We start from the raw sequence: 21,791 nt of genomic DNA on the forward strand, positions 1-21,791 counted from the left end.
TTTGTCCTGAATACAGTCAACACAAGTACCATGTAATGTAACTGAGCACAGGCAAACCTAGTTCTACGAAGGACAGTAGAAGTTCTGATACCTGTAAATTCCGAAACTCAATGTAACTACCAGGTAGTAAACTTCATATCGTTCCAAATTTGCTCAATTTCTGTTCTAGAGACATTCCGAAGTATGAAAGCTACATAATATCTCACAGCACTTTCAGCTGTTGGTCATTACTTCATGAGAAATCTTACCAAAAGAGAATTAAAGCTTTACATGCACTGACTGAGCAGTCAAATTGTTTTTGGCCACAAAATGCATTTATCTACACACAAATCTAATTGAATTAATTGCACATTGAAAGATAAGGATAAGAACAGAGTGAAAACAAGAGGCATATTTTCAAAAGACAAAAGAGGAGCCAATTCTTCATGAAGCAAAATAATCTCTTTTTCAACTCTTTTGCTCCACTTGAATCCCTCTTACATATGCTAAAAATCTCTAATTTTACATCAATGCCATTTTTTGGTAGGAAGATGGGGATCAAGATAAATGTATCAAATAAAAACAACCAGATAGACACAATGCTTTAGACAAGTGCATGCAAAAAAAAAAAAAAAAAAAAAAAAAAAAATTGCAAGCATGTTTTTGACAAATGCATAAAGGAAACACTGTCTGAGTGATGGACATAAGGCATCATGAATAAAATCAAAATAAATTTTGGTAACTTTTTCATGTGCTATGTCCTACTCAATATTCCTGCAGGCCATCTGCTCCATTACAGAAAAATGACATGAAAAACTCACTCAAACTAATATGTTATGATATGGGCAATCATATTGGCTACATCATATTTCAAATGCACAAACTATAGATGAGCTACACTTAAAAGCAACTGTTATCACCCTTTTGAATTAGTACTGTTACATCGCCTGAACACGGCAGGCGACAGTCTGCTGATGTCACATTTGTGCCCAAAACATCACATCAAAACAAGAAGCTTGACGCTAGCAATAACACACAAACTTTCTTTTCACGAAAGAGTCTTCCAAATCCATACGATCTTACCAAGTTTCCTTTTCAAGAACGTAAAATGTCTTTATAATCTGTTCAATCTCAGTGAACCATGGTACCAGATATCTCCTAACAATACACACAAATCCAACTTGAGAGGATCCTAACTAATATGACCATATTTTCCTGGACCCAGAGAAAGTTCTTGTGAAATTCTCAACCAAGTATGCAATAATAACACACCTAGTAGAGCAGTCCATCATATCCACAGATTCATGACATAACACAATATAGCACATATATTATTTCTCAAAACTATATTTTGCAGTTAATCATGTTCTCACATGAAATTCAAAATGGCAGATACAATAATGAGATGAGACTTGAGCATGCTCCATCATACCCAAATGATCATAACCTTGTCATTCTCTCTCACAACTAAACTTCACTTTCTCATTGCTGATACTAATAAACAGTAGGTTTACTACCGGCATAAGGCATTGCGTAATACACACACACAGGCAGGCACAAGACAAGAGTGCCTAACTGCATCTATGACAAGAAAAAGAAGAAAGAAAGAAATTTTTAAAAAAAGCCTCACAGCTCGTCAAGAATGCTGGAGTCAGCCGACAGAGACTGGACCACATGGGCATTTTGACCATCTCCACTAACTTCAAACTCAATGTCCCCAAAGCCAGACGTCAGGCCAGGTCCCATGCTGGGGACTTCGAAGTCCAGGAGGTTGGCCCCTGCGTCCCCCGATGCCACAGGCGCCGCCGCACTCGCCATCAAATCACCCGAGTTTAAGATGACCTTTGAACTCTCCAAGCCTTCCGTCGTTACGGCGACGTGGCCGGCCGAAGAGTGACCCTCTTCCTCCTCGTCCTCTTCCTCCTCGTCTTTGTGGATCTCGATGGACTTCTTCTTCTTCCCCGACGAGACGGTCAGCATGGTCATACCGAAGGGTTTCTTGGCTGCCGTGTTGACCTCTGCGTAGCCCTGCGGGAGTGCCTCATGGTCTGGGCTCACTGGGGTTGGAGTGGGATCCAGACTTTGCCCTAAGTCATGAAGCAAGAACAGGAGAGGATAGATTAATATCCATACACTTCATTCTATTTTAACTTGTTTTTTTTTTACTTTGAAAACAATAAATACTATAAATTTTGCAAAAAAAAGAGCTATGAAGTGTGTCCAAAATCATCTGAAAAAAAAACCCAACACATCGTGATTAGCCAGCATTGTAACTTTAATTTGTGCTAAACTATGACCATACACTGTTACATCAGAGTCCCTGCTACTCTAAAAGTGGATATTGTTGTGTGAATAATTTTTCTGACTTGGCCAAAAAGATGTCTTGAGTTTCGCATGTTTTTAATTTCGCGGAAACGAGACATGAACTAGTGGAACATATGGCAAGCGAAAATGTTTGCATACTCTTATTTTCGCACTACTTTCTGGTCGCGCAAATTGCATGAAAATGTCAAAACAGCAAAAATTTCCTCTTTTACAGGGTCTGAACACAGTCTATTACTTTGCCTCTTGTCATTTCCAATGATTGGAGGGAAATTTTGCTTGATTCTTCCATTTGATTTGATGATTACTTCCTCTTCACAAAGGATCACCTTTTTTCATTGCTTTCATATTTTATGTTTTAGTAAAGGTATGCAGCTTTCAACAGATGGAATCATTTTATTGCTTCTGCAATAATGAAAAAAAAAAGAAAAAGAAAGAGATACTAATACTTCATCAGTGAAACTTGTTGGAATTACATTTGACTCAATTTGAAAATTACTGGGGAAAGATCTTCAATCCAATCTCAAACAATTATTTTAAAACAGAGACTTTTCACCATAACATCATGGAAATATTTGTCAAAGAATTGAACAGATTTTCCAAGCATATGCTGAATAAAATAACTGCTTGTACTTTTATACAAGGAACTCCCATTATATCAAAGTCTACGGGACCAACAGTTTTCCTTTGTTGTATTGAAATTGTGTTCTAGCCAAAGAATAAAGTAAATAAAGATATATAGATAACAATTTTGGTGCCAGAACTTTTACTTTATTGCAACAAGAGTTTCATTATAACTGTGTTTGTTATAACAGGAGTGCATTGTACTACTACAGAACATTCCAAATCTATGTCACATTTTTATGGTGCATGCATGCTAACTTTCAAATTCTTCTCTGTTCACCTTCCAGGGTGATAGCTCCAAAGCTCTGTAGGGACTGTTCCTTGACGGGCGAGTCGTTTGGCGCAAAGACATTATTGGACGTGTCAGCAACTGCAGGAGTCTCAACGTCAATGTTGAAGTTAATGGATGTATTTGATGGCTGGTTGGTTGGGGTGTTGAAGAGGGTTGAGGAAGATTGTGAGAAATCTCCAAGGAGGTCTCCGTATTCGATCTTTGCACCGGGAGTTGGTGTCTCCTTCACTGTCGAGCTGTCTTCCCCCGAGGTCAGGCCGAATGAGAGGTCCGAGCTCTCAAATTCCCCGAACCCGTTGCTGTTGGCGAAGTCCAGGCTGTCCTGGTTCGAAGCATCGCCTGCGGATTCAACTGCCGAGGCGAAGACCCCCGGATCGGAGGATTCCGCGGCACTGAAGGGATTGCTGGACTTGGTGTTGAAAGACTCGGTGAAAGTGACAGTGTTGTCGCCACTATCAAGCATGCTGCTCAAGGCTGTGTTGTAGGCATCTGAGGAGGAGCTGGTATCACCAGCTGTCTGTAAGGAGGCGAACGGGGTGCTGGCATTCACTAGGAGGTGGTCTTCGGTTGAGGAGAAGAACTCCGGAGTCTTTGAGGAAGCCTCTGCACTGGTGTCGTGCTCCATACCGTCTATGCTCAACTGCATTTCACCTTTTGGCATTTCGGTGTCCAGAGCATCCCCAAATCCTATCTCCACCGACTCATTGCCCAGGAGAGGTGGTTCTGCATGGATCACCGGAGTCGTCTCGCTGACGACAACCTCGTCCATGACGGGCACTTGCTGCTGCGAGTCCGTTGCAGTGCTCGTTACAATCTCGTCCGACAGTAGAGATGCCTCTGAGGGCTCTTCTGATGCTGGCATCATCAGCGGGTCTGATTTGGCTGCGTCCTCAGGCTCATTATCACCAAATGACGGGAGTGTGACGTCGACACTGACTACCTGTATGGATTGCTCTGGCGGCAGATCTCCGCCCATGACGGACAGAGGGTCCTGCTGCATACCATCAGCTGACATGGGGTCAAGGGTCACCCCTACGACTCCTTGACCTGCCTCTTCCGGTCGCTGGGCATCCTGGGACGTCTCACTGCACTCTGAAGAGCTCTGATTGGCCATGGCTGGTTTCAGCGCATTCCAGCGAGTCTCAAAATCTTCCATGTCTACCCGGTCAACATTCTTTTTCAGATGGGACAGCAGCTCATGCACTTCTTTGACAGTGGGTCTGGCATCGCAGTCTAGCCAACAGAACATCATTATCTCAAACCTGCAAAATTAATCAAAATAAAAGGCTGGAGACTGTAGACTAGCATTTAAGGCTTTGACACTTCGCAACTTGGCAAATTCAGCATATCAATAACCAGCAAAACACAATAGCGAGGAATAGAATGCTTTATATACCTCATTTCTAGAATCCTCTCATCTGATTGGTTAAAAGGGGAGTCATGAAAATAACTGTGCCCTATTTTTGAGTTACTGTGACCGGGGCCCGGGCACAGTTAGTAAATAGGTTTGGAGACAGTCGCGACCCCATACACATAGATCGCTCACATTTACGCACCAATGATACGACCGCCGCACATTCAATCAGCGTGCTGTAAAAGAGACTAGCGGACTGGTTTGGAGACAGTCACAACACCGTTACTTTGTTACGGTATCGGTAGTACCACGTACACTGTACACATGATCACTGTACGCACCAATGATACGATATGACCGCCGCGCTGTCGATCAGCATTGATTACGAGTGCTGTAAAAGAGACTAGAATCTATATTTTCGGTATCTATATTTCGGAATCTATATTTTCGGTATATAAAACAAATAATGACTGCTTGATATTCGGGGTACAGTTAAAATTATGTAGGCCCTCGGTGATGTGAAAACCATAACCATGCCCTCAGCTTCGCTTCGGGCATAGTTACGGTTTTCACATCACCTTGGGCCCATAATTTTAACTGTGCCCCTCATAGCAGTCATTATTTGTATAGTATTACGTGAGAAGATAAGATTTCCATACAGGTGAGGGGGCTGCCTGGGAAATGGAAAAGACTAACTGAATGTCCATGACCTGCAGGTCTTTGAGTTCACATGCCCATTCTCATATCATATTCCATACATCATAGAAGACACTTGTCAAAGAAGGAGAGCAAACTGGGAAGTGTAAGACAGTAAAGTAGCGTGTGGGAACCCATAAACGACAGCAAAATGCGCTGATAAATATTTTAGGATTGTGTTGGCCATGATTCTGCTATTTAAAGGGATGGTATAGTTTTAGTTGTGGTCCGAATAAAAGGCAGGACCGACCTTTTATTAGGACCACTTTGTTTTGGGGTATCTCAGCTATTTCAAAACTGATATTCATCAAATCACTTATAAAGTATGATAGATCAAAGAGGAATTCCAAGTTTATGATGAAAATCTGTTTTTAAGTGGCGGAGATATCCCAAAACAAAGTGGTCGTAATAAAAGGTGGGACCCACCTTTTATTAGGACCACAACTAAAACTATACCATCCCTTTAAACACAATTAATGGAAGAAAAAATTGGATAGAGAGATATAAATGCATTGCTTGGTGATATCCAGGGTCTTTTAGAAACCACTCAACAAAAATTGCAACCTATGATTAATGTGGTTTAACATGAGGGTAGTTCAGCATCAACCAACCAGCCATGAGCCCTTCAGCAGCTGTACTCTGGAAACACTGACTATTCTATCCTACAATATATTCTCATTGTAAAATGCAGCAGGCCAGAGATGTTTATATTCTAGTTTTTGTCCAGGGGGATAAGACTTATAGGCTTTTATGGTGGGATAACCACTCTGTATGCAGGTGCAAGTTTCCAATTGATTTTTTTTGTTCAAAACTTTAAAAGTTTTCTAAAGCAAAAACAAGGTGAAATCACAGTACAATATTTACCTGCATTACACACAAATCTAGAAGTATTTCACCATCTCCCGTGACTAATAGTTAAAGAAAACTACTGTAAAACATGATATCATGAAATATCTGCGAATCGGAGCCGATGGCCTTTTTTGCAGCATGAAATTTTTGAGCAAATCGCTAATGGCATTTAAGGGACACAGTGTAGACCAGAACTTTCATGTACATTTTAATTTCGCGAATCTTGGCTCTCGAAAAATTAGTGAAATTAAAATGCATGCAAACATTCCTCATTTTACAGCATTGATACGGACCATAACGCACACACACGTCGTGAAACAGAAGAACCAGGACTCACCATCTGTCTGCATACTTGATCTTCAGGCTGGGCTTGTCAAGTTTGATCTGCTGTTCCACGACCACCTGCCGCAGGACCTGCTCATCGCTCAGGTCCGGGTAGGGCTGGTCCCCGCAGGTCGACAGTTCCAGCATCATCACTCCAAAGGACCTGCGGAGCGGCAAAACCAAAATGCAAACATAGCCTCGATTTTAAAGTTTCCTCACAAAGTCATCGCAGTATTGCTAAGATGTGTGCTTCACAGGGCATGATACTGGTTTTGAAAAATGAATCATACTGTTGTTAATGGTAAGATGAAAATAGGATTATTCAATTATCTTTGAACAAATTTACAAAGAAAAATATTCATCAGTGTTATAGTAGTGTCACATATAATAAGTATGTACTGTACCTGTTAAAAGAAAAACACTGTAAGCTGCCTTGTCATAGAATCAACAGGGTAATAAATTTATTTGGCATAAAAATCACTACATGATACCCATAAGAGAGGTAAGTTGTATTTAACAGTTCCTACAAGGAAAAGGGGGTGGTCTTGGTAAGAAATGGTTTGTGCAATTTTCTGGAATGTTAGTAATAGGAAATATCTTTCTCTGTAATGGAGTGCATGTGAAAACAGTCCATCCTTGCTTTGCTTGACACATCATGTGTAAAATATGCATTTTCTTCAGATAGTTTGAAAACACTAGACATTAAATGAAAGATACATTCAACAGGTTTAAATATTTTGTGGTATTTGTGCCATTTTAGTAACACTTTTACTAATTTGGTACTTTGCTTTCACTGCAGTCAGGCTGCATGTATTTCCTCGCAGTAATTCCTTTCATAACGCTTTCAGAATTATTACAGTCTTTGCAGACAGGGAAAGGGTCAGAGCCAGAGTGAATAGGTTTTATAGACACAAGATAAATCACTGACCAGACATTTGACGCCTTGGTGATCTTCTTCGGCCGGATGTCTTCGCCGGCGACCTCGATGACCTCCGGTGACAGCCACCTGATCGGTACAGCGTGGCGTCCATCTCTCGTTATGTAATAATCCTCCTGAAGGTGGTCAGTAATGAATACAAGTTTCTTTCATACATCACGAGACTACACATATCACGTACCTAAAGGATAATTTGAGCATGGCTGAGCACACAAGGCTCTTCGCACTAAGTCTGTCTTTCAACAATCTTTTACTATTCAACTGTTTGAAGATACACACTAATACAGACATTAATCCCTGTCACAATGAAACCACAATCAGTAAATAGATAAAACACATCCTCTACAATAGTTATCAGTCCCACTCATTGAAGGTTTGCATTCTTTATGCCCGTGAGGTTAATATGAATCCTGTCTTTTCCGGTAACTGCACAGGGACAGAAATTCTTATTAGTAGAGACTTCACAAGCAGAACATTACTGCCTGCAGCCCACCCTGATACTTACAGAGTACTGCTCCAGAGCCAGACCGTAATCTCCAATCTTGACTGAGGTGTCAGCACAGACCTGGCAGTTTCTAGCAGCAAGATCACTGGAAACATGAGTAGAATTTGAATAAGAAAGAATGATTCTAGTCCATACAGATGCAATTAAGTTTTTTTTACAACAAACATATTTCAAAATGCACAACTGAAAGCAACTGCTTTCAGCTGATTTCTTGTGACCATTTATAAGTCCATAACGATTTCCATCGAGTCTCTGTATACATGATTTATTATAGTGCATGGATCTAAAATGAACAGGTAAGTTGTAGGTCCATGATTAATGTTTGCAAACATTTCATGATTTACTAGAAGACATGGAAATCCACAAAGTCAAGGGTTTGGGAACAGAATTGAATTTGGATCATTATGCCACTAGACACCCCAATCTTCTCAACCATTCATAGCTGCCTAACTAAGCCACCGCTGCCTTTCATTGTCAGGAACATTTGTTATCACTTACATGTACCTGCAAGAGTATTTCAATGCTTGAACACAAATTGGCCAAACAAACTACTTCTGGGTCTGGAAAACACAATCATTGCAATTTAAAGAGTTTAGGGTCTTACAGGCATAGAATGATTTCTGCAAAGTTTGGTGAACATCTGATGAACAACTTCAAAAAAAACTAGAAATGTCGCTATGGCGACTGGTATGCCTCCGCAATAATGCATGATTCTCCTAATAGGTCTAGATAGTACATGAGGACAATGTGTGATTACATTTTCACAAAATCAGCAAAATATTAAAATGACAAGTTTGTTACAAATGTGTTGAATGTTCACCTTCCTTGACCTAGGTTTAATTGGATGAATAGGAGAGCATGTATTCGGGATTTAAGGACCTTAACTTGACTTTGACCCATTCATACGTTTATGCATTGTGTAATTTTCAAGGTATGGAGAAAAAGTGTAATTTCTGTATTGAATAGTAAATTGTTACCATTTTCATCTGGCCTTTGACCCTAAAATTCATAAGATAATCACTGTCAGGCAGAACATGCATAAATATGTAGTACATTTCAAGATAACTTGAGCCACTTCCGAGATATGGAGGAAAAAATTAGTTCAGCACTTTCACTTGATCTCTGACCTTTTGACCTTTGAGGCAAAAACAAAAGAAAAAAACTTTCCAGAGAATCTCTATTAGGTTATACATGCATACACCAAGTGTAAAAAAAAAATAATCCTGCTGGCATTGCATAAACATGAAAGAAATAGTAACATTTTGAAGTGTTGCCCTTGACCTTTGACCCATGACCCCTAAATTCTCTTGATAATCACTGCCAGTCAGTACATGTATATATACTATGTTCCATGAAGATACCTTGAACAATTTCCAAGGTACAGAGAATAAAGGTGAAGTTTTAATATTTTTACTTGACCTTTTGACCTCTGACCTTTGACCCAAACTTTCACCAGAGAATCTTAATTGGGTAATACATGTATACACTAAGTTTCAATAAAATATCTTCAGGCATTGCATATAGATATGATGGAAACAGTGAAATTTTATGTATTTGACCTTGACCTTTTGATCTTTGACCTTGAGCATGTGCACCCAAAAGTTGATAGGCACAACTTCACCCTCTAATACACATACAGTTGAACCTCTATTATCCGGCCTCCCTTTATCCGGATCTCTCTATTATCCGGACGCAATCTCGCCGTGATTTTTTAATCTTTTTTTAATAATTACGGGAGGAAAGGGGGATTCCCAACTCCTTGAGAACTCCTACACAAACACACATGAATTACATATACTTGATACATTTCTTAATAATTATTTAGGTAAATCATCCCAAGAATTTATAAAAGAAAATGATTTCATTCTTGCAAACACGAACCTCTATTTTGGGGTCTGTTACTGAGTGCAACAATGAAAAGGTTGCAGTATACACATTACTACATGTGGTACTACAATGGGCTACATCAGTGCATGTGTATGTATATGTACATGTATAAAGCATTGAGTCTCCCGTATCCGGCCAAATCCCTTATCCGGATGAGCCCCGGTCCCGACTTGTCCGGATACGAGAGGTTCAACTGTACATGCCAAGTTTCATTAGGATACCTCCGACTCAAAAGATTTTGATAGTTACCCTGTCCACAAAATTCATTACGGACGGACGGAAGGACGGATGGAAGAACGGAAGGACGGACGGACGAACGGACGGACGGAAGGACGGACGGATGGACGGACAACCCGAAAACATAATGCCTCCGGCACCATGGCAGAGGCATAAAAATAGACTAAAGACAATGTTTAAATTAAGACAGACGACAGTCAATGGATGAAAAGCAATTACAATGGCTTTCTTGAACACTTAAGTCATATTTAAAATTGAAAAAAAAACCAAACATTGAAGATTCAATTCCTCCCCATCCCCACCCCCAACACAAACAATCATTAGAGAGGAGACATAATTATTTCCTGTTGAGTAGAAGATCCTAGGCTTTATATTCCTGTATCACCTCTGTACAGGTTCGAAAGACATGTCTTTGAAACCATTCCAGGAAATAGCTTTACATCGACAGGCAGGAGAGCTCCTACAAGCACTGACATGTTTGGCACAATAAACATGTGACTTAGCTCGATAGGTGCTGTAATATTAACCCTTCTGCTCTTGGTCCACCTATGTTGAGAGTGCGCGCATGTCATGTGTGTCTGTGGGTGTGTATGCGTGTATGTGTGTATATGTGTACAAGAATGTTGGGGGTGGGGTCGTGTAAAACATGCATGAGCTTCTTCGCCTAGTTAATTTCACCCCTGCATCACCCCGCTCAGGAGAATGATCGCCAGTACTATTGTGATATTGAAGATGAAGAATTTGGGGTTTGCCATGTGTGTCGACCTAAAAGGTCTGTTTGGGGAGAGAAAGAGGAGTAAGAAAATTAGAACTGTATAAGACAGAAATGAGAAAAGAAAAATAAAGGGAAAGGATAAAGAAGTAGAAAGACGAAGAAAGTAGAGGGAAGGAAAAAGAGGAAGATATGAAAGAGGTGAAGTATCTTCGCTGGAGAAAAGGCAGAGTAGGAGAATAGGTGAGAGGAGAGGAGGACAAGAAGTAGAAGTGAAAGTAGTCAGTAAAGACTTTGATCTCTCTCTACATGCTTCCTTTCTTCCACAATAATCCTTTTTAGGACTTCACCAAGACAGGAGAACCTCTAGTCTTTTGTAACTACATCTACTTCTACCTCTTTTGCTCCTTTCTGCTCAACTTTTCTCTTACTTCGCCTTTCCTTTACCCACACACCTTACCTCCTTCATTTCTCCTTTTCCTCCACTCCAATATCTTCCACTTTTTACTTCTTTCTCAACTACTTCTTATTTCTTTCCCTTCCAATCTTTTCTTCTCTTCTCGTGTTTACCTTCTCTTACATTTCTCATTTTCTCTACTCCTCCATTCTAACCAAAAAGACCTTTTCAGGTCAACACACACAGTGATCGGCAAATTCTGCATCTTTATGCTCATTTTTGCCATACACACTACTTGGGCTGATATTGCTACAACACGCATTTCTCATTAGACCCTTGCCAAAGTAGACTCAGCAGGACTCGTCCTCAACTAATCAATACAGTGATACTTCCTGCATTCCTCAGAGATATGAGCTTGACACTGCAAGATTTATCAGGGTGCTATGGTTTAAAAGTCTAAAGCCAAAATTATTTTGATTGATTTTCATTGATTTGATTTGATTTTTTTTTTTTTTTTGGAGGGGGGAGGGGGGGGGGGGCAAACAAAACCAGGTATCGAAAAAAGAGATAAAGACCGTTAATGTGTTAGCATGTAAGGTGCAAGGTTAGATCATCGTATCAGAAAATGCTACTGTCACAGTACATTTATGTTTAAAGATTTCAAGATTGACAAAGCCCTATACCTGCAGCAATTTGTTTGACAAAATCTTAATGCATCTAGCTGGGGTTTCCCAGCAGCTTTTAATTCCCACATATACAATTGTGTAGATGAAATCTGGTGTGGCAATTGTGCAACAATTCTATCAATCATGTCATGAAATATATATGTGCTCGTTGTGCAAATAAATATCTTCATTTCACACGTACAGCTGCAATCTGAATCTGGCATGGCAACTAAGCAATATCTGTTGTTCATTGTTTCCAACTTTGTGGTTTAAAAAAAACCCTCACTCCAAACATGTTGCTAATCATGGCATGGGAATTGCGCAACATGTCTCCAAACTGTGTTGTGCAAAACTTTTCCCTTTCTAGAGGGAGAGAAGGTTTCAGATCCCCATAATTGTCCAGTACCAAAAACTTTACAGTATAAGAACAATGGAAGAAAAAATCCCCCTTTTGACTTCACTGGTTCGCCACTATTGGCTAAGCAGTTTTCAAGAGCATGTGTGTGTGTGTGTGTGTGTGTGTGTGTGTGTGTGTGTGTGTGTGTGTGTGTGTGCGTGTGCTAAATACATGAACAACTAAGGCAATTGCAGTTTTCTGCAAACAACATAGAGTAAGAAAAAAGAAGAAAAGTGAGGATAGCATATTTAAGTCTTTGTGGTGGCTTACATGTGAATAAAATCAGCCTGGTGGAGCCAGAGAAGACCCGAAATGATGTCATGCGCCATGCGCAGCTGGATGTCTTTCTGTGCCAAATCTTCTATTGAGCCACGGTTCTTGCGCAGATAACTCTTGAGGTCACCCTACAAACAGACAGACAGAAATAATACACACATACAATTGATATCATTTGATTGGTATGGAAGAAAGGGAGAGCATTACTAAATGCTAGTTGATTTCCCTTGCTCATTACGCTGGTAGATGGTTTAAATACCACAACGCGTGAATAAAAATCAAGAAGTACTCAGAAAATTAAAAGAACAAAACACTCTAAAAACTACAAGAAACAAGTAATTAGAAAAAGGTTTCTACTAAAAATACATCATGCACCTCCCTTGTATCTTGGATACGAGAAAACTAAATACTGAAGAGATTCTGTAACGCTATTCACTGTATACGTGCCCAGGCATTTAGCATAACTTGCCTGGATTCTGGTTTTTTTTTGTTTTTTTGTCAGGATTCAGTAATCCATTCAAACTTGACCTAGTTGAACAGCATTGAAGATTAGCGAGTCCATTCAGGTGTAGTAATGCACTTCAGTTGAACAGGAAGGCCATGGTGACACAATAGAGATTAGGGGATTTATTTGTAATCTCAATTCATTAACAATTAGTGTAGAGACATCTGCACCAATTGGAAAAGAAAGCACTCTGGTGTGTGTACCAATTAGCAAATAAGCCCAATATAGGGTTAAACAGTATACTATAAAAGTTTGGAAGTACACTTCATCACACACACACAAAAGAAGAAAACAAAACATTATCTTCTGAAAGCAAGTCGTGGTGGACAAAGGTATCAAACTGAATTTCACTAGGCAGTGTAACTATGCAAGTTTAGGCAAAAATACAGGTTTGATTTTTTTTTTCCCACTCCCTCTCTCTCTCTATCTCTCTCTCATGAAAGAGGAATTTCAATTAGCAAGGAGCAACTTATTTCACACGGCTCTCAACACTTGAATGTAGACATCTCACCACAAGCTTAATCATTGATGGACAAGCTCAAAAGTTCATTAACACCTTTTGGGTAACTATATTAACCGAGGTGTTTGCTCTGTCTCTGTTCAATCAGCCGATGAGAAGATCTACCTGTACTTACATAGGGAGCGTATTCCAGGACCAGGAGCAGTGGGATGGTCTCAATACACTGGCCGAGGAGCATCAGCACATTGGGGTGATTCACTTCTCTGTTGAAAATGATAGAAATTACCACTGAAATGATACTACAAATTTTGTTCAAATCTATGATGCCTCAGCTCCATCTGGTATCAGAAAGATAATAGTCAACGGGCAGTATGAGATTCTGAAATTATCTACTCACAGCTCATGTAAAATGGAGGGGGGGGGGGAATAAACTGAAAGAGCAGGAATCCTTGGAAAGGCCAGATTGAAAAAGTACTACCAGCAAAAGAACAAAAATCAAAAGCATTATAATTCATAGTACCATGTTTACATCATAATCATTCAACTACCCTTAAAATTTGCATGACACACTCATAAGAGCCAATTGAAAGGAGTTTATTTTAAAAAGAGCTATGATTCATCTTACACTCGATTTATTGAGCATAACTCTGTGAACTGACTGTAAGATCAATTCTGCTTCCATGCTTGATTTAAAGCACAGATTGAATAGCAAATCAAACATTAACTTTTTTGAATCGCATCAATGGTAAGATCAATCTTATGATCAATCTTTATGAAACAGGCCCAAGGACTGATAACTAATGACATCTAGCCTCTCTATATTTTGGTATCCAAGCTACAATAGAGAACCCTCCTTTGATGAAAACACAAGCAGGAACATCATTATGTGTCTTGGGTGGTTGGCCTGATTCTTGGTTTTTGTCCTCTTCCATGTTACTCAGTTGCACATGGCTATTTATGATAGATAATTTATTATTCACACAATTTAACAGTCTCCAGACACCTCTTTTTCTCCTGTCTGACTCTTTCTTTTACTGTCTTCACACTTTATACTAATTTCCCTTTCCTTTCGACGTTATCCCTGCCTACTACGTGAAACTAAGCCTAAGTCGATAAAAATTGGCTCTACCCCCTCAGAATGACCGAAACATCAGTGGTGTCAATGGGAGGGACTTCAATCCTCCGGTTAAAAAGAAAGGAATAACCCTGTACTTCATACAGGAGTAGGCAGGTGATATCTGGATTCAATATTCCTATCTCCTTTTGGTTTTTGAATACATACAGTTCTTAGACACTTAGCCTAAATTTGCACAAGGTTAATAGGTTAACAAATCTAATAAAGGTTAATAAATCAAATGCAGCTCATCAAAACAATCTAAATTTGATCTAGAACATACTCTATGATATCTATTGGGGGTCTCTTAATGTGAAATATTGATCCAATTCTGTTTTTTTTTTCTTGTTTTCTGGAGCAAATTGCCCTACAAGGCATGGCTCCATCTAATCTTAAAAACAATAATAACAACACTTTTCTGAGGAGCAACTAAAGGGAGAAACACATCTGAGAAATAATTACACCAGAAGGAAACTGTACATACACTCAGCAATATTTTACTCTCATAGACAAATCACAGTCTCCCTTTCTCCACAGAAAAAAAGAAAAATGAATGTAACACAAGCCATACACACATACCAGCATGTTGACATCTATGTTGTGAAAGTCAAGCTCAGCTATACCTAATTTATGATCGATGTATCCTTGTTTTAGAATAACAGCCTGATCATATGTCATATCATGTCATTTTTTTTTTTACATTAAAAAGGGAGAGTCTGTGCGTTGTCAATGCGAGTGACATGTCTTCATCATATCTGTACTCATCTTCAACTGACAGTAAAAGTTAATTTTACTAGTTGCCAAGGGTTCACAAGTTTATCAGTGAGAGAAGAAACTACCATGATATAAATAGTAGTACCAATAGTAATGGTAGTATTCGTAGTAGTATTCATAGTAGTATTCGAAGTAGTAGTAGTAGTAGTAGTAGTAGTAGTAGTAGTAGTTGTTGTTGTTGTTGTTGATGTAACCATAATGATGATAGTAACTATAAAGATGATGATAATAACAACTATAAGAATAATATTTAAAAATTGATCCTTCCATTTCCATTATCCATACTTTTTATTACCCCCTCCTCGCTGCTTTCAATCTCTGCTCCAATCATATTGCTATGCCAACCATACCTTCCTATGATTGTTAGGCAAGTTTACAATCCAACCTCACACCAACCAGACCTACTGCTGGAAGAAGGGGGTGGGGCCACATCATGGATGTGGGCGTGGCTGAGTTAATCTCACCTGTAAGGCTGCACCTCCTGAAGGAAGAGGAGCTGTTCCTCTGGACTGGCCGTGTCTCTCAGCTGCTTGATCACCACCCTTGTCTTCCTCATGCCCTGGTGAAGCCTATGGGCTTCACCTTGCAACACCTGCACCATGCATTCAAATTTATTCAAATTTATGTAAAATTATGCAAATTTCACTTTTTCTCTCTCAAAAAAGAATTAAACAGAAAAGAGACAATGAAAAAAAAAGCTACAAGTTCACAATTGTCTTGCAGAGAACCCAATCAATGATTAACTGGTGATTGAAATGGTCATTTAAAGAGTCACATAAAGTTACTATTTTATAGAAACTATTGCAGCAGAAAATCAAAACAGGAATATATATTACATGATGATTAAGAATTCATTCAAAATGAAATGTCTATTACATGTGATACACAGCAGCTTTCACTTGGAAGGAGTCCCAAATGATTTAATGTTTTAATATGCATATCTTTGGCTTTTGTTATCAATTGCAACAATGCCATGCTACAGCTCTCCTTTACAGTCATCACATTGCTAGACCAATTCATGATCATTCTGCATCTCAGACCTCACACACACACATACACACACACACATACACACACACACACACACACACACACACACACACACACACACATACACACACACACACACACACACACACACACACACACACACACACACACACAGTGAGAATTCTGTAAAGGTTGAAGTTTTTTGAACTTTGGAGCATGTGTACCAGTCAGCACATGATACTGTGCGTGCATGTGATCTTGAGTGGCCACCCCACCCCCCTTCGCAATTTCACAAAGTGAATGAGAATTTATTAATCTTAACAGCATGGTCACGTGACTTCTAGGGACACCACATTCCTGGTATGTACATCGTTATATCTTTCTTTTATACACACAGTATAATACACATGTACCTTTGTGGGGTTTTTTTAACATCAGTAGATCTATTTCTTTTGTTTTATTTGTTTGATTCAAAAACTGTTCTTTCACTTCTCCTCTACACACCTGTCAATTATTCAATTCAAGTGATTACCAGTTATACCGACATGGTTCTATTCCTGTTGACTAGGATTCAAGAGCTTCAACTTCAGGAGCATCATTTGTTATTTTGTCACTGTATTTAGATTTTGTATTCGAAAGCAGGTTATTGAACATTACTGATAAATGATATCTAGTGTATAAATGCACACATTACATCATGTTGCAGTTGTAGTTAAAACTGAATTTATGACCTTTCAGCTTTTTGTTAAATATGCTGCTTTTTGGCTCTCAAAAAAACAACAACAAACAAACAATTGAAGGGGGAGTGTATTTTGCCCCTTGACCCAACATGTACTACACCAAGCAATCCCACCCCCCACGATAAAACACACTGCACAGCCTCTACACAAATTTCTTCTTTACTGCAATCCTAATAGGGTCGCTGGACTAGGTTTTTAAAACAAATATTCAAAACAACAACATATACTACTGAATTACCACTATTCTCAAAGTCACAGTGGAATACAAAAACCCTGCCAACGACAACAAATTCTGACAGGACCAGTTACCTTACCTTGCCAAACCATCCATTTCCAAGCTCATCTACATAGTTCAGTTGGTCTCTTGGAAAGACAAATCTGGGGGAATTCAGGTGCTTCAATTCTCCTTGGTTTGAATTAGCGTCTGCTTTTGATGACCCAACCTATAAGGAAGGAATAGAGAGAGTAGAACAAATGAAGAGTTTGTTCGCAAAAACCTATAAGTCCGTATTTGCCAAATGGAGATATTTGCAATTAAAGGTCAAGAAAAATAAAGAGAATAATAAGAAAATGTTTGCTTCTTTTGACCATAATTTCGAGAATAATAAGAAAATGTTTGCTTCTTTTGACCATAATTTCAAGAATGTACCTTTATATGTAATGACCAATATATCATTTAAAAGGTATTATTTTGTACTTTATGACAGAGACCGTAACTCAAAATCTTCAAAAATGGACTTATCGGTTTTTGCGAACAAACTCTTCAAATCATAAGACATTTATACACTAGGCAATACAGGCAAGTACTCCACTCAGTAGTTTGAACATATGGCTCTCAACAGCAATAAAAAAGAACAAAAAAAAAACAACTCAGCAACTGCAAAAAAAAAAGATCATGGAAAAATAAATATGAAATACAGGTAGAGATATTGCCGCTTCATCACCAGATTACCGGACATTGAACACACTGATACATAATTTGACCTCACTTAGTCACAGGCTGTGTATTGCACAGGATTTGAATAAATCTTTTAGTAAACCATGCCAGTCTTTTCTAGACACACACAATTCTTCCTGCTCTAAAGTAATTACAGTCAACCCTGCCTAAGTCAAATCTATTTGGACTGAAAAAACGGCTTCGACTTAGAGAAAATTCAACTTATGAGGGATTAAAATCAATAGAATATAAAGAGAAGAGGACTTGAAAAGACCTTCGATTTAGGTGATTATTCGACTTAATGCGAGGACAACTCAAGCAAGGTCGACTGGTTTTATATATATATGTATTTTTTTTTTTTTTTTTTTTTGGGGGGGGGGGGGGGGGGGGGGGGGGGGAGAGCAAGGCGGTATGTTAAGCTTTGCTATTGTTATCAACAAATGCAAATTGCTTGTGTCCAAAAGAAATGAAAGTTTAAGTTGCTGGTATTATGGCATATATTCTCTTATTTCCAGCCCATCATTTAGCTTTCAATCATATTATCCCCTAAATGCAGGTAACCATGAGTATCTGGGCTGAGTGCATTTAACTGTAAATTGACGGTGGGTACAGGTGCATTAGCCTGTCAGCTACTGTCAGTGGTGGCGTAAAGACAGTGCTATATCCGAATGGTGAACGCCATTGTTGGAAAATGGTAGAATATTTACTGGAGTGGAAGCACTTTTCTCGTGAAAAGCCTGATGATGACTTTCAGTCTGTGATTCTTTTAGCAGGTTAAGGGGTGACCTCTATTCACATCAGCATATCACACAGACTTACAGTATATACTCATTTCTCCCCCCCCCCCCACTATAGATTAACTCTCCATTTTCAACATTTACAAACTGGAAAGCATAGCTGTCATTGGGGGGGGGGGGGGGTGAGAAATGTTCCATTTGAGTCTGCGTAGGATTTGTTACGCATGATTTAAAACACACTTCCAGTGGTAATACAGGAATTCCTGGACAAGCCATTGGGAAAGACGAGATAAACTTGCAAAATGCAATATACCCCACACATCTACCATACACAACTTGTACATAGAACATGTGAGTCTTTATCAGTGTGACAACATGGCGGGGGGGGGGGGGGGGGGGGGGGGGTGGAATAACTGTTTCATTTTGACTCACTGAACCACATTTGTCTAATTCTCACATTTACGCATGTACACATTGTGTACATGATTATACACATCATACACTGCATCCTATGTCATTTCAGATGAGGGACATGTCATTTAGAAGCTGTGTATTTTCCCCTGATAGATTCCAAATCTCTTGCTACAGGTTCAAACTGACACCACAGATTATTGAACAAAAATGTGTCTCTTGAGAGCAGCACGTTCCAAGAATTCGCTTGTCTGGCAAAGAAATGTGACTCATTAAAATTCCCCCTTTGATCAGATATTTAGAAACACACTGTCTTTGGATGTGCTGCCAAACTAAACCTCCTCCTCCTCCTCCTCCTCCTCCTCCTCCTCCTCCTCCTCCTCCTTCTTCTTCTTCTTCTTCTTCTTTTCTTTCTTTCTTTTAGTTTGACACATACAGTCATTATTTCATTGTGGTACCTGTTACTGCTTGCAAATAGTATAACATGTAATGCGATGACTACATTTATTACCTATACTGCAGATCTGATACGAAAACAACTTATATCCAGAACATCTTACATTACATTCTTACATAGATTCTTCGAGTGAAATGTGCCTACAGGCATTTGTAATATAATTATGTCAGAATAAAACATTTTTTGTGTGGTAGAAGTTGAAAAAAAAAAGAACTACATTTCTTCATTTTAAAAAGCCTATTGGTATTAAAGCATAAACAGCATAATCTGTAGCCCTACATTCATAATATCGGATCAAAGTTATAGCTCACCTATTAAGCTGCAGCTATACCTTTTAGAAATGAAACCATTATGAGCTAAAGGGCTTATCAAAGCCCACAATATGATCCAGTATTCTTTCATTAGTGTTGACATAGTCACTCTAATCTGTTTCCATGGCAATATGTACGACTACTACTTTGATTGGCACACACTGGCTTTAGGAATTCAACAAATAGTGGTGAGATAAAGGTCTAGTCAGATGGTGTATCATACGTATAATATTGCCCAACCTTCAAACATGACACAGACGATAGCATTGCCCTACCAGTCATAAAATTAGTGTAATTCACAGATTATACACGCACTTTGTACATCAACCTGTCCTTTCACGCTTTTCGGTGACGTCACACAGGCAAATGAATGATTGTCATAAAAAGAACATACTGACTGTAATGTCAGATGGACATAGATGTAGTTTAGATTTTGCTTGGTAAAATAACTGGAGGGTCAGAAAGGCATCAATATGTGGGCAGAGTAAGGGTGTGTTTATGCTCAATTTGCGAAGGTAGAATCAGCGTTTTCAAATGCTGATTCAAAACACTGATTCAAAACGCCGTTCACGGAAGCACTGTTTATGCTCACTTTCTTCAAGCCTTGGCAGAGCGTTTGCAATTGCTTCCCTGACCTCAGCAGAGGCAGGTCAAATCGGGGCGCGCGCTGCGATGGTGGCCTGGCCTGGGAGAGCAGCTGGGAAAGGCGTTTCGATGACATCACTCTAAACGCGTATAGAAACGCTGTTGCGCTTATGCTTCCCCATCAAACATGATTATTCAGAAACCTTTTTGTGCGTTTTGGATCAGCGTTTTGAATCAGCGTTTCTATCGAAATGAGCATGAACGCAACGGCGTTTTGCACTAATCACGTTTCAAAAGCCTGATTTTGGCCCAAAAAATGGAAGCATAAACGTATACTAAGACAAACTCATAAAAAAAACACAGTTTGAATGGCACGTTATATGGCTTCTTCCGTGGCTCATGAAATCGTCCCCTTTGGCAGAAGACTACAATGTTGTGTGCTCTGATATCCTTATAATTTGGGAGCTTTAGATTTTCGCGACACAAACGTTCACAGAAAAAAAACAAATGTTCAACGCATGCACGAAAATCGCTACATCAAAATGGTCTTCTTTGCATCCGCTCTGTTCACGACGAAAGAGCTGCATGTACAGGTGTACTGATGCCCTGATCATATGGGGGCACCATTTCACTTTTAATGGGTTGCATCTTTGCATAATCCAGGCATAATCTAAAGATAAAGAGAGGAGAGCGGCCAACACAATTGTCATCAAAACATCCGTGTTGCAAAAATATTTGAAGTTCCCTCTTGTTTTGTGCCTAAAGAGGCCATGATACACTGCTTGTATCTGTTTCTTATTTGTTTTCAAAGGGGTACCATTTTACTGCAGCTTGTTACCAAATGAACTTCATCCGATACATCACTTCATTAACAAAAAGAAAAAAAAGAAGAGATCTACGTCTTTCTCTCAAAACAAATGCAAGCGCTGTGTATGCATGTCAGAATTTTGATCAGAATTCCAGTTTGTCAATTGGGCAATTCCGCGGTTAGTAACGTTACATTTAAAGAAATTTAGATATTTATTTTTACTACTAAATCACCATTTATTCATTTCTAGACAAAATCATGTTAAAACATGTTCATCCTTCCCAGGTCTATGATATAGAAAAGAATGAGTGCAATCCAATAAATATTAGAATTGCTATGGCAACTAAAAGGGCTGGTTAGTAACGTTACGAAAAAAGGACATGACAAAAAAATCAGTGTCTTGTAACAAAAAGTGTGCAAAATTTCAAGTTACTTCAAACAAAGTGTTGCATTAATTTCAATTATTGCATCATGACAAATGTTCACGCAAATATTTTTAGCAGTTCGAC

General features: G+C 39.1%; 1 protein-coding gene across 1 annotated transcript in view; it reads right to left on the reverse strand.

Moving 5' to 3' along the window:
• Positions 1–1,605: 1,605 nt before the first annotated feature.
• The window catches only part of LOC139732596 (uncharacterized), a 40,955-nt gene continuing 20,769 nt past the window's right edge, over positions 1,606–21,791 (reverse strand). Inside the window, exons 5-13 of the mRNA XM_071643452.1 lie at positions 17,351–17,479; positions 15,771–15,898; positions 13,594–13,681; positions 12,448–12,581; positions 7,883–7,967; positions 7,369–7,493; positions 6,454–6,603; positions 3,206–4,479; positions 1,606–2,066 (exon numbers count right to left, since the gene is read on the reverse strand). Coding sequence (XP_071499553.1) covers positions 1,606–2,066; positions 3,206–4,479; positions 6,454–6,603; positions 7,369–7,493; positions 7,883–7,967; positions 12,448–12,581; positions 13,594–13,681; positions 15,771–15,898; positions 17,351–17,479 — 2,574 coding nt within the window. The remainder of the gene's footprint in view (positions 2,067–3,205; positions 4,480–6,453; positions 6,604–7,368; positions 7,494–7,882; positions 7,968–12,447; positions 12,582–13,593; positions 13,682–15,770; positions 15,899–17,350; positions 17,480–21,791) is intronic.

The sequence above is a fragment of the Diadema antillarum genome, unplaced genomic scaffold (genome assembly GCF_040938485.1).
Source record: "Diadema antillarum isolate AM-2024a unplaced genomic scaffold, OU_Dant_1.0 seq00000439_RagTag, whole genome shotgun sequence".
Taxonomy (NCBI): Eukaryota; Metazoa; Echinodermata; class Echinoidea; order Diadematoida; family Diadematidae; genus Diadema; species Diadema antillarum.